At 42.3% G+C, this 14702-nt stretch overlaps 1 protein-coding gene across 1 annotated transcript in view; it reads right to left on the reverse strand.

Annotated features, from left to right (window-relative positions):
• Positions 1 to 1234: 1234 nt before the first annotated feature.
• Positions 1235 to 14702, reverse strand: part of SUDS3 (SDS3 homolog, SIN3A corepressor complex component) — a 34695-nt gene continuing 21227 nt past the window's right edge. The window contains exons 10-12 of the mRNA XM_070628811.1: positions 14273 to 14378; positions 7607 to 7691; positions 1235 to 4650 (exon numbers count right to left, since the gene is read on the reverse strand). Of these exons, the coding sequence (XP_070484912.1) occupies positions 4552 to 4650; positions 7607 to 7691; positions 14273 to 14378 (290 nt within the window). The 3' untranslated portion in view covers positions 1235 to 4551. The remainder of the gene's footprint in view (positions 4651 to 7606; positions 7692 to 14272; positions 14379 to 14702) is intronic.

A 14702-nucleotide genomic window follows, 5' to 3' on the forward strand; every position in this document is an offset into this window, starting at 1 on the left:
AATCATTACTATTAACCAGTTTGCCTTTCTTTACATGCCATTTTACACTAACATTATTTGACAACTAACATTTACAGAGCACTTACGACGACTAGGCACAGCGCTGAGCTCTGGGTTTCATAGGAAAATTAAGTCTTGGTTTGCTTATATTAACAAGCCAGCCTTAGGTTTGGGAGTATTAGTACTCTCTCACAGGTTATTAGGAGGATCACGTGAAAAAATGCCTCCCATGAAGTTTAGTATAGCACCTGCCATCTACAAAGTCCTGAAGAAAAGGCAGACAGTCACATGATGGGCAAGCCCCGTCTGCCTTGGTAACAAACGAGGGTGAGAGGGTCGACCTGAATCTGCCTTTTCGCCTCCCGCTTTGACCACACGCTTTGCTACCAGCTCTCACAGCAAAGCTAGCCCCTAGCCTACAGCAGGGACTTGGCTCTTCCAGAACAACTACAGAAAAACCCAGCAGCTCAAGAGCTTGAAGGCTGAGGCGATTAAAACAGAGAAAACTAGTCAGGCTAGCAGTTACCCCAGCGAGCAGTAAAAATTGGAAGGAAGCCTAGGGGCTTGTGGGTGCTGGGAATGCTATTTCTTGATCTAGATGCTGGTTACGTGGATGCGTTCACTTTGAGAAAACTCAAAACTTCTACAATTAAGATCTGTGCGCTTTTCTGTATGAAAGCTTCGTTACAATAAAAAAATGTAAAAGTAGTGACCACCCTCTCCGTTATCCAAAGCTGTAATAAAGCAGCCCTTCCCAACGGGTATGCCACAACTGTGTTATAAGCACGCCCCATCAGTCACCTGTGGCAGCAAGCAGCTGCGCATCGCTCTACCCTCCAGGGAGCTGTAGAAATACTATCACTTTTGGATAAGATTGGGAAGTACTGCTCTAGAGTACCAACGCAACAACATCTTCCTCAATCACACGAGTGAGTCTACCTTAAGGTTTTTCCTATCGCAGGTCAATTTTATTTCTCACTTTTTAATTAGACTGCTTTTATCATCTCCAACAAGGAGAGAGTACACTACAGTTAAGGGTCAGCACACCTAGACTGCTCTTTGTAAAACTCAGAGTCAGCCTTCGCCACGTCGTTCCACATCTGACTCATCATAAGGAGCAAATATCTGGTATATCCCTCCCTCTTCCCCAACTTCCTTCTCCCACAGTCGCTGGAGGGAAAATCTCAAATTTCAATCATTTATCAAGTCAATGCATATAACACAGACCACATGCTGGTTTTCTCTTTGAAAGTTTATTGTTATTAAAAACAAAACCTATACTTTTTACATCTTACATTCACCTCTCAGAACATTTATCGGTACCAGATAATGATGTCATATAAAAAGCCCACCAGATGCTTGAAATGGCTGCAAATTTTTTTACCATGTTCTGGTATTAAAGTGGTTTGAACTCTTTGGAAAAATTGGTATAACATTAATACCAAGATTTCAAATTCCCAGATTAGAAACAAGATTTTTAAGTCAGGAGGAAATTTAGCAAAGATTCGAGGCTAAAAGGAAATGTTAATAGAAAAACAAAACCAAAAATATTGTAAAAAATAGGATTTTCCCCCTCGAGTTAGGTAAAAAAATGCAACCAATCCCACCCCACCCCCAATATTTCTCTTAGAAAAGTCACCAAATCCTGAACACAGGGTCTTGCACACATTGTAAGCCGCTTTATTTGCAGATCAGCCTCTGGGATCTTACACTGGCCCCACTTACAAGTATTTTTTTAAAAAATTAAGTTAGGTAGTTAGACATCCATAAATACTGGTATGCAAATGAATGAAAACATCCTGGCTTTGGTATGGCTACAGAAATCTGGAAATTGTCCAAGAGGACACTGGCTTAGGAGAGAGGGAGTCTGGGTGGAGGGCACATAAAAACCCCCAAGCAGAGGTAAAATAAATATGGGGACATATCCATAGCAAACACTGTGTATAATACTGAGGCAGACGCCTCGAACAAAACACACGGAGAAGTTCCTGATTAGAACAACAAATGTAAAGGTTCTTAATCAGAGTAACACACATACAGGTTTTTGATCAGAATTGTTCGGACCAACTTTTTTCCAAGTATCACTTGTAGGAAATAGTCTGAATTTGGGAATTCATCTGGTTCTCCGGGGTCTAGTGAGAGACAAAGACCTTTTGGAATAAGTGTGGCCACCTGGGCTAAAAGCCAGCCCCTTCTTATTCTAGGAATTTCAAAGTCTGTTTTTCCCCTCTAGTTCGCTTCTGCCCACCACAAAAGTACCTCCACCTCCTAACAAGGGAGCTCTTCCACCCCTGGGCAGCACAGGGGCTGGTCAGCACAGGGGCTGCGGACTTTTCATCCCTAGGGTGACTAACATATTAAATCTTCCGAGATTAGGAATATAATTTACTGTGCTGTGTCTCAAGTCTACTTCACATTTCCCCCCATCCTCACTAGATCATGATTAAGGGTTGGGAGGATATTGAGGAGCAGAAGGCAGTGATGGGGCTGAGATTGCGTGAAGCATGGCCTGAAACACTCAAATTTACAGAAGAGCAAAGGGCAAAGCACCCACACCCTGGTCTTCAAATGGTGATTTCACAAAAGCACAGAGATGCCACCAGACAAGGCGAGGAAAAAAGGCAACTTGCTGCTGCTTCGATGCTGAACCCCCAATGGTCATCAATACAATCCTTTCCTAAAAAACAAACTTTGGTGTGTACTGTTAGGAAGACAAATAAGATGATCATTTAAAAAAAAAAAAGACACCTTTGATAACAACACACACTTAATATATCTAAATAAATTTCTATCACAGAGCACTAGATAATAACCAATAGCTACCTGACAATCTGGGATGTTACACACACTGGTGACAATTCAGGAGAGGTCCTCCCTTACAGCAAAGGCCACCAAGAAGAAACAAAAGGTGGAGCCCCTGTTTACTGTGGACTTGGTTCACTATAGTAAACATCATAACAAGGAGGACCGGGGGGTGGGGGGCAGAAAAAACACAGAACACCCAGGCAACTTTTAATAAACGAGCATCATTTATCCTGTTTTCTAAATAAGACTCCAACACCAGAAAAAAAATGAGAGGAAAAAAATGGGTTATAAATTAACACAAAAACATAGCTGTACAAATCTTTACTCCGAGTGAGTAAGGTTTGGTCTCTGATGAAAGCCAGGACTTACGAGAAGCTGATTTACTTGTCATCACAGACCCCCAGGTTGCTTTGGGGTGTGTACGTCAAGGGACAACATGGAGAGAATCAGTTGAGACCAGGGGAATTAAGATTTCCTGGGGAGTCTAAGGTCTACTGAGTTCCCACAGAGGCTAACACTTGCTCAAACCGCAAGTTCTTTAAACATCTTAAGGTGGCAACCAGAACATAGAAAACCCCATCACCCAACGAATCATTAGTCCAACTATGGGAATGAGGGAGAGGGAGCAGGGAGTGCAGGAAGGCTGTTTCATCAGGATTCACTAGGAAGAGCGCTGGCTTAGTGGAGCCACGGCAGAGCTTTCTTTGTCTTCAACCTAGGCCAGATCTCCGGGGAGATCTCCTGGGAGGCTGGGAGTGCCAACAACAGGGTTCCACGAGCTTGGAACAGCCAGTGTGCAATACTGGCATCAGTGACAAGAGGGCACTTTGAGTTATGAGTGAGAGTCTACAGATCACCGATTATTGCACTATCAATCCCACCTCCCCACCTACAAGAGATAACCCAATCATCAGCCTGTGGCAGGTCCCACTCCATCTACCTGGGAGCAGGGGAGAGAAATGAACTACAAACGAAAACTTCTGAAATGACCACTTCTTGTTCCAGCTTGAGCTAGAACAAATGTGTTTGAATAAACCACCTGCATTAAATAACATTTAAAATATGGTACCTTCAGCACATTATGAATATGAAAGGCCCCCTCCCCCAAGCCCGATTTACTTCAGTGCACGTAGGCTCCCAGGCATATTTTTCTGTCGTTCAGCCTGTGGAGTAGATGGCATACGCCAGATGTTACACCAGGCATTTATTTCTCCAAGAAGGCTGAGAGCCAGGAGAACTAATCTCCTTCTACTAGGACCTCTGCCCCAAGCTTCTGGGCAAATAGTGAATTGGGTTCAACAAGTGAAGTAGGTACGTGATCCACTAATCAGATTGAAAGCATGAAAACGCACCGCAGAGTGGATCCCTTCCTGCTCCTCTTCATGGCAGAAAGACCGAAAGATGATTAATAAAGAGAGATGTCCCTTCAAACTCAAAGGAGGCTTAAAAAAAAGGACAAAGTATAAGCAAAAACTAAAGACATAAGTAAATCAAACTCTCAACACTCCCAAAAGTAAAACAGTCTCATGGGGACTGATGGCTGGAAGAAGTCGAGGCCGGAAAGAATGACACAAAGATGGAAGTGGCTGGCCACAAAAGTGCCGTGCAGAATCCACAACAGTGTTCTCCATTTTCCAAGGCCAAGGAGCAATTTCCAAGTTAAAAACTCTATTAAGAAGAAAACCAAACCAAACCAAACCAAAAACCACTCCAGAAATAGGGTCAAGGGAAGAACACTGTAGAAAGTCAAGCCGCTGACCTCCGGCGGATGACAAAGAGCCCGCGCTGAAGCTGGCCCAAGTAAATCCTCATCTTGGTGCTGTCGCTTGTCTTCCTCACCCAGATCTGTGAGGAAGGAAAGGGAACAAGATGAGAGAGGGTAATACTGAGGAGCAAATCTTCCAGAGCATCGAAATATGTGCGTGAATCAGATGTAGGCACAAAACTGGCAACCTCTTCCTGTCCACCTGTGAGGGCTTCATGGGCACCTCCTGCCCTCCAGCCCTCCCAAGGCTCGCCTTTACTGAAGAGGGCAGTCATCAGCCCTTGAACTGGTTTCTCCCAGCCAATCCTCTTACGCCTTTGATTAAGAAAATGGAAATCATGGGTTCCATTTTTGCCTTGATCTTAAGGACTCTTTCTGATTTGGTTTGATTGCAGCGTTATCAACAGTCAAGATACATATATTCATGAACTTAAACTTTCAATCAACTTTGGAAATACTTCCCTTGCCCCAGGGGACTTCCATATTATAGCCTTTCAATACTCTGGTTTCCCGGCAACGAAGGCTAATGGCCATGACAGGAAAAGGAGGGGAAAAAATGCCCATGAGTGAGCAAAGGCCCAATTAGGATCATGAGAAGGCTAAATTAGCCTAAGACAGTCCTTCGCTCCTGACCGTGTCATTCTCCCACAGATGGGATCAGATGTATGACATTCTGCAGGGCAGATGCATTCTTCCCTAGAATTGAGAATGAACTCCTGTGGCAGGGAGGCTGCCAGAGGTGACAAGTACACTCAGTAACTGGCATCGCTGCAGTCAGGGATGGGAAGGAGAGTTGCCTCCTCAGTCACCTGACGCACCTGAGTGAGGGGTTCCTGTGTGCCAGACACTGTGCTAATCAAGCTGAGCTTTTTCATCCTGAGAACAACCCTATGAAGTAAGCTCTATCATCTCCCCCATTTTATAGAAAAACAAGGCTGAGTTCCGTGTCTGACGTGAATCTTGGCACCTGACATCAAAGCCCCTTGCTCTTCTCCACTAAACCCGCCCCTGACTCTCACCCATTCTCTCATCTGTTTAATTAACATGCAATTTGATGGAGCCCAAAGCATAATTCTTTTAAAGATCCGCATCTCACCCATATAAGTACAATTTTACAGATATATCTCCTCCCTCCCCCATGCAGTTTTAAAAAAGAGTAAGTTTTAAAAAAGCTTATTCTCAGCACCAGCCCCATGGCGTAGTGGTTAAGTTCATGCGCTCCACTTCAGTGGTCAAGGGTTCACAGGTTCAGATGCTGAGTGTGGACCTACACATCATCAAGCCATGCTGTAGCAGTGTTCCACATACAAAATAGAGGAAGACTGGCACAGATGTTAGCTCAGGGACAATCTTCCTCACCAAAAAAAAGGTTATTTTCAGTTTTATCTCAATTTCTTTAATGTAATTATTTAGTAATAAAGAGACTTTAAAATCAAATACACTGGTTTAAAAATAAAGTTAAAGACCTCAGATGAAGCTGAGTCTCTAAAGGACCTTGCAGAATCATTTTAAACTGAAAAGTGACCCCAAGGAGGGCTGAACTGGGGAGTCACCTAAACACTCAGATCCACCCACCAAATCTGCCTAGAGTCAAGTTACGCAAAGGCCAAGCTCCAGGGTCACTCAGGATTTGACCTGAAAACAAGCTGGAATACTTCCAGGAAGTGAGAAGTGTTTTTCCATGACCAGAGCTGCATGCCTCCAACGCACTGAGGCTTCTCCCCTCCAGGAGACGTGTCTCAGTGTCACCGTTTCCTTGTCAGACCTCGTTGACTCTATTATGTCAAAGGGTGACAATCTTCGACAGAGAAAAAAATCTGACTTGCATTTCTATTTTCCTGAAACATCTTGAGGTGTCACAGAGAAGAGTGCACTGTTCTGAGGTAGGCTGAAGGACGAGGAGGCTACACACGCTGCGTCAAGCAGCCCACACGGTCAGGCACAAAAGCTCTGTCGTGAAATCGTGGTGCCTCTTGCTGAGGAACAACAGGTCTGTTGGATCCCCTCTCCTGGTTTTGACTTAGCTTGAGGTGACACACAGATCCTGAGCCCAGAGAGGAATGACAGTCATTTATCTGGAAGGCTCTCCCTAACTTCTAAATAAACAATCATTTTGCAAACTAGTCACATTTGAGGGCATTTTCAATTCAGGAAGCTGGGACAATAGAAGAGGCTTAAGTTATTTCATAATCCAGTTTCATTAGATTTACTGTGCACCGGCATGAATAAGTTACAGAGGGTAGACACATAAAAATCAACTTCTTTGCAGACATTTGTGGACTGATAAAAGATCAAGCCAATCCAGCTATTAAAGTTTTAAACTTTTTCTTAACTACTAATAAGTTACACACTGCAGACATCCTCCTACTGAAGTGCTAGTCACATCATCCTTCAGCAGAACCCTCTGAGCTGACTTTAGAACCAGTTCCCATCTGACAGGAGAGACTGGAGAAGACCAATACCTACGGGCAGAAGCCTGGTAGCTCGCTGTTCAGAGGCACAACAGGACATGTCAGATTGGAAAGATGGCAGACAAATAGTAGTGTGGGGGTCAGATCAGGGCAGGATCCACTTATTGAGCACTTACTGTGTGCCAGACCCTGTGCCAGGTGCCTCCTTAAATCCTCACAGCATGAAACATATCTCAGTACACATGAAAGTGGTAGAGACATAACAAAACAAAGATGGAGTGTGTTCCACAGGCAAGTTCCATTCTGAGTAGCAGCAGGATTTGAATGCAGGTGTCACAAACTCGCCTTTTGTTCTTTCCTGTCGTCTAGCTAGTGGTTCCCAACTCAAGGACCATACAGGGAGTTCACAAATACCACAAGGAACACACAAATTCGCATATATCACAGTCAAGCAAAGAAAGGGATGATCAAGGGTGATTTTGCCCATGTGCAGTTTCTGCCTGAAAGTGCTGACTTCAGAACCTGACCCAAATTTTACACGATTCCACTGTACTTTCACGGTGGCACTTGCACTGCAGGTTCGTCACATTGTACTTGCTTAAAGGGGAGGGAGTCCAGTACCTACCTCATTGGCCCCCACAGAGCTGATGACACAGCTCAGTTTCTGGTTGTCCTTTGACTCCAGATAGATGGCTTGGCTCTTGTGGTACCTGCCCAAAACAGGACACGAATTTGTTTATTTTTAAACCACTTTAGCAAGGCATGATTGACACGTAAAATGCTGTACATATTTAACATACACAACTCAATGAGTCTGGGGATAAGCAGACACCCAGGAAACCATCACCACTATCAGGCCATAAACATATCCATCTCAACCCGAATTTTCCTCCACTCTCTTTATTATAATTATTGGTTCCGGGGGTTTTTTTTGTAGTAAGAACACAACATAGGATCTACCGTCTCAACAAATTTTAAGGATACAATAAAGTATTGTTAACAGCACAAACTTAAAAAAAAAGGGAAGGGAGGGAGTAAAAACAACAAAAAATATAATTAAAAGTCTTAACTATATTTGAGGAAGAGTCTGGATTTCAGGTTTAATTTAAAGGCTTCCATCCTTGATTAGATTAGATGACCTCCTAATATTCTTCCAGACATAAAACTTACATTCCTTGGTCCCTCCTCAGAGGGGAAAAAGGGGGCCAAGGAAAGAGCTGGGAAACTAGCTCTGTAAGTTTACCTTTTTTTGGACTAAGTGAGCCAGTTCAAAAAGCAAGTTAAAGCTTTTCAAGTAAAACCTCTGTTCCCACTTTTTGCCCCTACCCCAAAACAGTGAAGCAAGTTGGGTGGACAAAACCAATAGATGGACGTAAATAATTGTTCTGTTCTTTATTTTTCTATCTGGCCAAATAAGTCATTAACAAAAAAGGCCAAATTCAGCTCTCACTGTGGTCACTCATCCAACAAATACTCATTAAACACTTACTATGTACCACTGACTATGCTACAGGTTAGAGGTAGGCAGTGAACAAAGCCACAAGGACCCTGCAGAGCTTCAAACACAGCGGCAATGAAGAATATTAAATGATCACACCTAGCAAGAGCTAATTGGGTGAAGTTCTGAGTGTCATGACATGCACCAAAGGGTATCTAATTTGGCCTGGCCAGTCAGGAGAGGGGCTTTTAACGGAGTAGACAAGGCAGACACTCCCCTTTCAGCTCCTGTATCTACTCTCTTAGCCTGTAGTGCAGGCCCACCTTCAACCTCTACGAGTTCAGGGACAAGGCCAAGGATGAAAGTGAGGAAGCCAGGGCCAAACCCAAAATGGAACAACAGCTGCCACAGGATGAAGGAGCAGCTGCTGGATGACAAGAGTTGAAACATCAGCTGAGCTGCTGCTGGCAGCCCTGGCCTGGACCAGCCCTAGTTCAGTCAGAACATAACCTTTGGTTCATTCTGGCTGCAGACATCTGGCTAAACACACTCACTAACTCATGTGAATTCCACCAAAACCCATCCCAAGCAAAGCACTGCATCTTTTCATTATTTCTGTGGGGGAAGAAGGTAGACTCTGTTTTGCTGGTATAATGAAATAATCTACTGCCAAGATATCACAGTAAAAGATGTAGTAAAAGATGTACTTCACTCCCACAATGAGCTTTTTTCAATCTAAGTTCCCAGCACTCTTTAACCTGCTACTTAGGAACTGAAGACTCAGGTTTCCAAGTCAATTTACTTCCTGAAAACACTGTTAAGAGAAATAGAATCATAATGCAATTAGAAGAATGAGATTGGTTTAGATCCAGTTTTAAAGTTGCTTTTGGTCAAGGATGAGTTGCCACACTGGGTCAGGGGACCTTCATTACACTAAATATGCAGTTTTACAAGGTCTGAATTGTACAAGGCATAATAAGGAAAGGCTGAGTGAATTCACAGCAAAACTCTAACTTGAGTTTCCCTCCCACATCTAAGCCAGCTCACCTATGTAAACAGTAATGCCTTGAGTAATGGTTAGAATAAAAATAGAGAGAGAGAGAACATTCAGTTATTCTACGGGGATTGGAAGTCATTAAAGAGATAAACACACAAAACAACATGGCAACTAGCCTCAAGTCACTCTGATACTACTTTCTGAATGCTTTAATAAAGAAAGGTCATAGGTATGGCACAGAAGTACATTACTTGTGTGGAAACATGCTCAATATACTGCTAAGTGGAGGAAAACAACTATGTCCATTATGTTCCTGTGCTTGTAATAAAACACATTACATGTATATCATACAAATAGGAAAAACTGGGTAAATTTATATATTAATAAATGTACATTAAAATTTTATAAAAATATAAAATGTAAATTAAGAACAGTATTCCTCTTATTGCATAGCTTTCTTTTTTCCAGAATAAACAGGTATTAGTTATAATAAAAAGTAAATATTTTCTTATAAGTCATGGTACTAGAAAATACCTAAATAACAAAGATGGAGTGGAAAGAAAACAATGTCACAAATTACCGTCTTAGTGTCTGCTAAAGACAGCAGTTACCTCTGGAGACTACTCACACAATTCTCATGGATGTTGCATTTTCCTTCAAATGTGCTCAGAGCCCAAACCCCAACATACCTGACCGGCTTTAAAGTAAACATCAGGAGTGACAATGCAATCTGGTCATCACTCCTGAGAAGTGGTCTGAGACCTGAGCATCTGGCCTCCTCCCAAATCTACCTGCTCTGGGATCACCAAACGGTGGTGACTTGAACATCCACCACTGGTCACCATCTGCTCCAAGGGAGGGCTGGCAGCATGTTTCCCAAAGCAGCCCACCCAAGCCAACTGATTCCCAGGTCCTCCTGAAGCAGAGCCTCTGAGACGTCCAGGGGCTTCTCATGCACCACACAAGTCTTGGGGAACCATGACCCTGGATATCAAATCTATTAAATTATCTGAATTCTCTGAAAAAAAATAAGCCTCAAAAATTAATGAGCTCACATTGGGGGCATTTTCAAGACAAAACCAAAAAGCATATAACAATCTTAACATACAAATTTACTTTCCAATTTCTAACAACTAAGAAAAATAAAGGGGGAAAATTCAAAATACACTTAGACATAAAAAAAATGTTAAAAAACATCAACAGGGCCAGTCCCAGTGGGCTAGTGGTTAAGTTCAGCACACTCTGCTTCAGTGGCCCAGGTTCAGTTGCTGGGTGCAGACCTACACCACTCATTTGTCAGTGGGCATGCTATGGTGGCAGTTCACATACAAAAAGAGGAAGACCAGGGGGCTGGCCTGGTGGCACAGCAGTTAAGTGCACACGTTCTGCTTTGGCAGCCCAGGGTTCGCTGGTTTGGATCCCGGATGTGGACATGTCATTGCTTGGCAAGCCATGCTCTGGTAGGCATCCCACATATAAAGTAGAGGAAGATGGGCACAGATGTTAGCTCAGGACCAGTCTTCCTCAGCAAAAAGAGGAGGATTGGCAGCAGATGTTAGCTCAGGGCTAATCTTCCTCAAAAAGAAAAAAAAAAGAGGAAGACTGGCAGTGGATGTCAGCTCAGGGTTAGTCTTCCTCAGCAAAAAAAAAAAAAAGAGAGAGAGCAACATCAATAGAAAAAATGTACATTATCACTTTTTTGCCAATTAACTCATTTTACAAGCTGCAACTCATCTCTGCTGAAAAAATACTTTAAAAAGCCTTAGAGAACAAGCCCCAAGTGTCAAATTTACTTTATTAGTAATGGAAATTCTGACCTGGGAATCCCTACAATTGAGCTCTTAAAGCTTTGCCTCTACTACTAAACCCAATGAACTAGAATCACCACCACTATTAAGGAAGAAAGTAATTTCTTTATAAGGTGGGTCCAAAAGTGGGGTGAGAAGGGAGTAGAATTTATTAATTTTGTATCCTACTGGGAATCCTGATATTAACCTTTCGTTCCTCCCTCCAAAATAATGTCACGTTACCGCTTTGGAATCTCAATGAGTCCCAATTCTAGTTGTTTAAATATTCACTGCTTTGAGTTAACAGCCTTTTGTGTCAACTGAAGGTTGGAGGGTTAAATCCAACTGAGCAACTCGGTGACTTCATTTCTGATTCACAGTAACAGCCCCAGATTTAAAGTGAGAAGAGAAAAACCAGTCCGCCGGCATCATGAGTTAGTGAATTATTTTAAAATATCAGCCACTCTCATGGTACTTTCTAAGAAAGGTCATTAGTCCAAATCAAAATGTGAGGAAAACTTACAGCTGGATATAAAATGCCTTAAAGCAGTATAAAACCAAGGCAAAGGGAAGATGCTTATCTTTCAAAATGAAATGTAGCTTGATAAGCGTTCATGCCAAGATGGGAAGCCCAAATCACACTCCTTTTCCTGAAGTTATTTAAAACTCAATGAAATCTGTTTTGCCAGAAATACTGTTTCACCAAAATACTCCACACAACTGGAAAGAGCATAAAGCTATTGGATGACCTCTCAGGCCGTGACCGCTGAAAAAGAAGGAAAAACGAAAGCCCTCAAACTGCCAAGGACACAAAAGCCAAACCTCAAGAGCCTGGTACAACGGGAGAGGCTGGCTCTGCACAGAGAAAGGGTCGACCAGGACTGCCCAGGAACACCTTCCAACACACAGGGAAGGGAGGACCTACCTTTCAACAAATGTGTCCTGAACTCTGACCACCAAGGCCAAAGAAGAAAAACGCACAGAATCCAGAAGAAAACGAGTCCCAAAGTTAACAAGAGAATAAGCTACTTTAAATTCATCGAAAAAGTAAAAAGCTCCCGGAGGCTTTATTTTTAAAATTTCTGCCACCATTGTGAGAAAGACAGTGAAATTCCTTCAAAACACTTAATAGGTCTAACACATCAAACCTGACCACTCTGTTTACATTATGAAACGCCACTGTGGATCCTTTCCTTAGAAAAACAAGAATTTCATTTTACTGCTTTTTCACCCTGAAGACACGTCTCACAAAATCTAAGGATTAAGCCTTAGAAAGAGGAAGATCTGAAGCAAAGCAATTACAAAACAAACATCATTTGAAATATCACATGGCTTTAGACTCATAGATCCGTAAAAATATTAGTGATAAATCTCATCATTTTTGAAGACGGTTCTTATGTGTTGGCTTGATCTTTAAAGGTTATTTGGTTTTCATTATTAGAAACATTTTTCATCTTATTTTGCCCCTCAGTGTGTTGAGCTGTTAGGGCCTGCCATCTAGTGGTGATGAGTTCTGATAAGTAATGTTAAATCAGATATAACTGGCCTTTTTGAAGAATGCCAAATAGGCAAATGAGAGGGGCAGAAGTCACTAAGATCAGGCTCACAGAGCAAGGATTCATCGTCTACGAGGTAGTTGACTCAACACAATCTAATAGGTGGAACTGACTTATTTCAGGCAATGACTAGATGTCCAAACATTTTTGCCAACTTCAGAAGTATACTATTATAAGGTAACCAACAAACACAACGTTGGGTATTTTCCCTTTAAGAAAGCTCAAAAAATTCAAAATAGCCATTGATCTAATTTTGGAATTTTGGGTTAAATAAATATATTGCAATTCAAAAGATCATTACATAGCCTTTATAAATGATAATTACAGAGAGCCTATAATAACCCAGAAAAACATTCTCCAGGTGGAAAGGCAGAACACAAATATGTGTCTACCATGACTTAAAGTGAGAAAGATACCGCCTGCATATGGACAATGAATAAAAGGGATATATCAGAATTAAAAGAGCTCTGAGAAGGTGGCAGGATCTGGAGTGACTTAATACCTAGCAGAATGCCTAATACAGAGCACACAGTAAATGTCTGCTGAATGAATAAATGTATAAGCTTTTAAGCTTCTTTCATATTGTTTAGCCATTTCCTTCCCAATGAAAATGCTGGTAGTCTGACAGTTTCAAACCATCTTCAATCTAAATACTAATTTTTAGGATACAATTCCCCCAAAATGTTTCCTGGAACACTTGTGCAGCGGGATGATGGACGCAAAAAGGTTACCTCAGTCAAATAAAGAACACCTAATAACATCTTAGAAATTCATGGTGCATATTAGCAAACCAGACGACCCAAAGAGTGCTTCAGGGAAGAAACCATTCATCTTAATTAACATGATCATCCCCCAAACTCAGTTGACCACAAAATCCTTTTTTCCACAGAACACCCATTAATTTTAGCACACAGGGAAGAGTTAAGAGGAGGCAGAGGGGCCAGCCTGGTGGCGTAGTGGTTAAGTTCATGTGCTCTGCTTCAGCAGCCTGGGGTTCACAGGTTTGGATCCTGGGCATGGACCTAGCACCATTCATCAAGGCATGCTGAGGCGGCATCCCACATAAAATAGAGGAAGACTGGCACAGATGTTAGCTCAATGACAATCTTCCTTAAGAAAAAAGAGGAAGATTGGCACAGATGTTAGCTCAGGGCAAATCTTCCTCGCCAAAAAAAAAGAGGAGGCAGAGAAGGACATAAACCCTCTCCCCAGTCTACAAGGGGATCCACACAAGATGTGAGCCTGCAAATTCTAGTATGGTGACAGCAGCATAGAGAGAGAAGGTGGGCCACCACCAGAAGAACATGTTTTTGGGAAACACTGCCTTCAGAGATCTAACAAGTAGTACCACTCAAATGACTCTTGATACACTTTTAAGTATCACTCCACTCTCAGTACTATATAAGTTAAGCAGCAGCCACGCTCTGAACTAACAACCACAGACAGCCCCAGCCCTCTTTCCAAGTGGTTCTTTTGCGAGTCTTATGAGTAATCTGTGTTTTCCATAACATACCATCTTTTATCATAGTACAGTTTGCCATCTTCTATCCGAGCTTCAAATCTCTGGGCTGGAGACTCCGCAGGTGTGACAGGCAAGTGTTCAGGGGAGGACGGGGATGCTGGAGGAACCAGAGATGTTTCAATGACTGAGCACTTAACAATCATGAGTCTACCAGCTAATATGCTTTAACTGAAATGCTATTAAAGGTGGAATAACCAGGATCATCAAGTTCTTACAGTTTTAATAAATAAGAATTTAACAATATTCTTGTATATTTCATCTAACTTGATCCTCGAGCAACCCTGTGTGGTAGGCAAAGAAAAGATTAACCTTACTGAACAGCAGAGAAATCTAAGGCTCAGGCAGGCCAAGGAATTTGCCCACCGTCACTTAGAGTAGGACTAAAACTCCAGGGATTATGAGCAGCCCAAAAGAGCAAGAA

Source organism: Equus przewalskii, chromosome 7 (assembly GCF_037783145.1).
Source record: "Equus przewalskii isolate Varuska chromosome 7, EquPr2, whole genome shotgun sequence".
Taxonomy (NCBI): domain Eukaryota; kingdom Metazoa; phylum Chordata; class Mammalia; order Perissodactyla; family Equidae; genus Equus; species Equus przewalskii.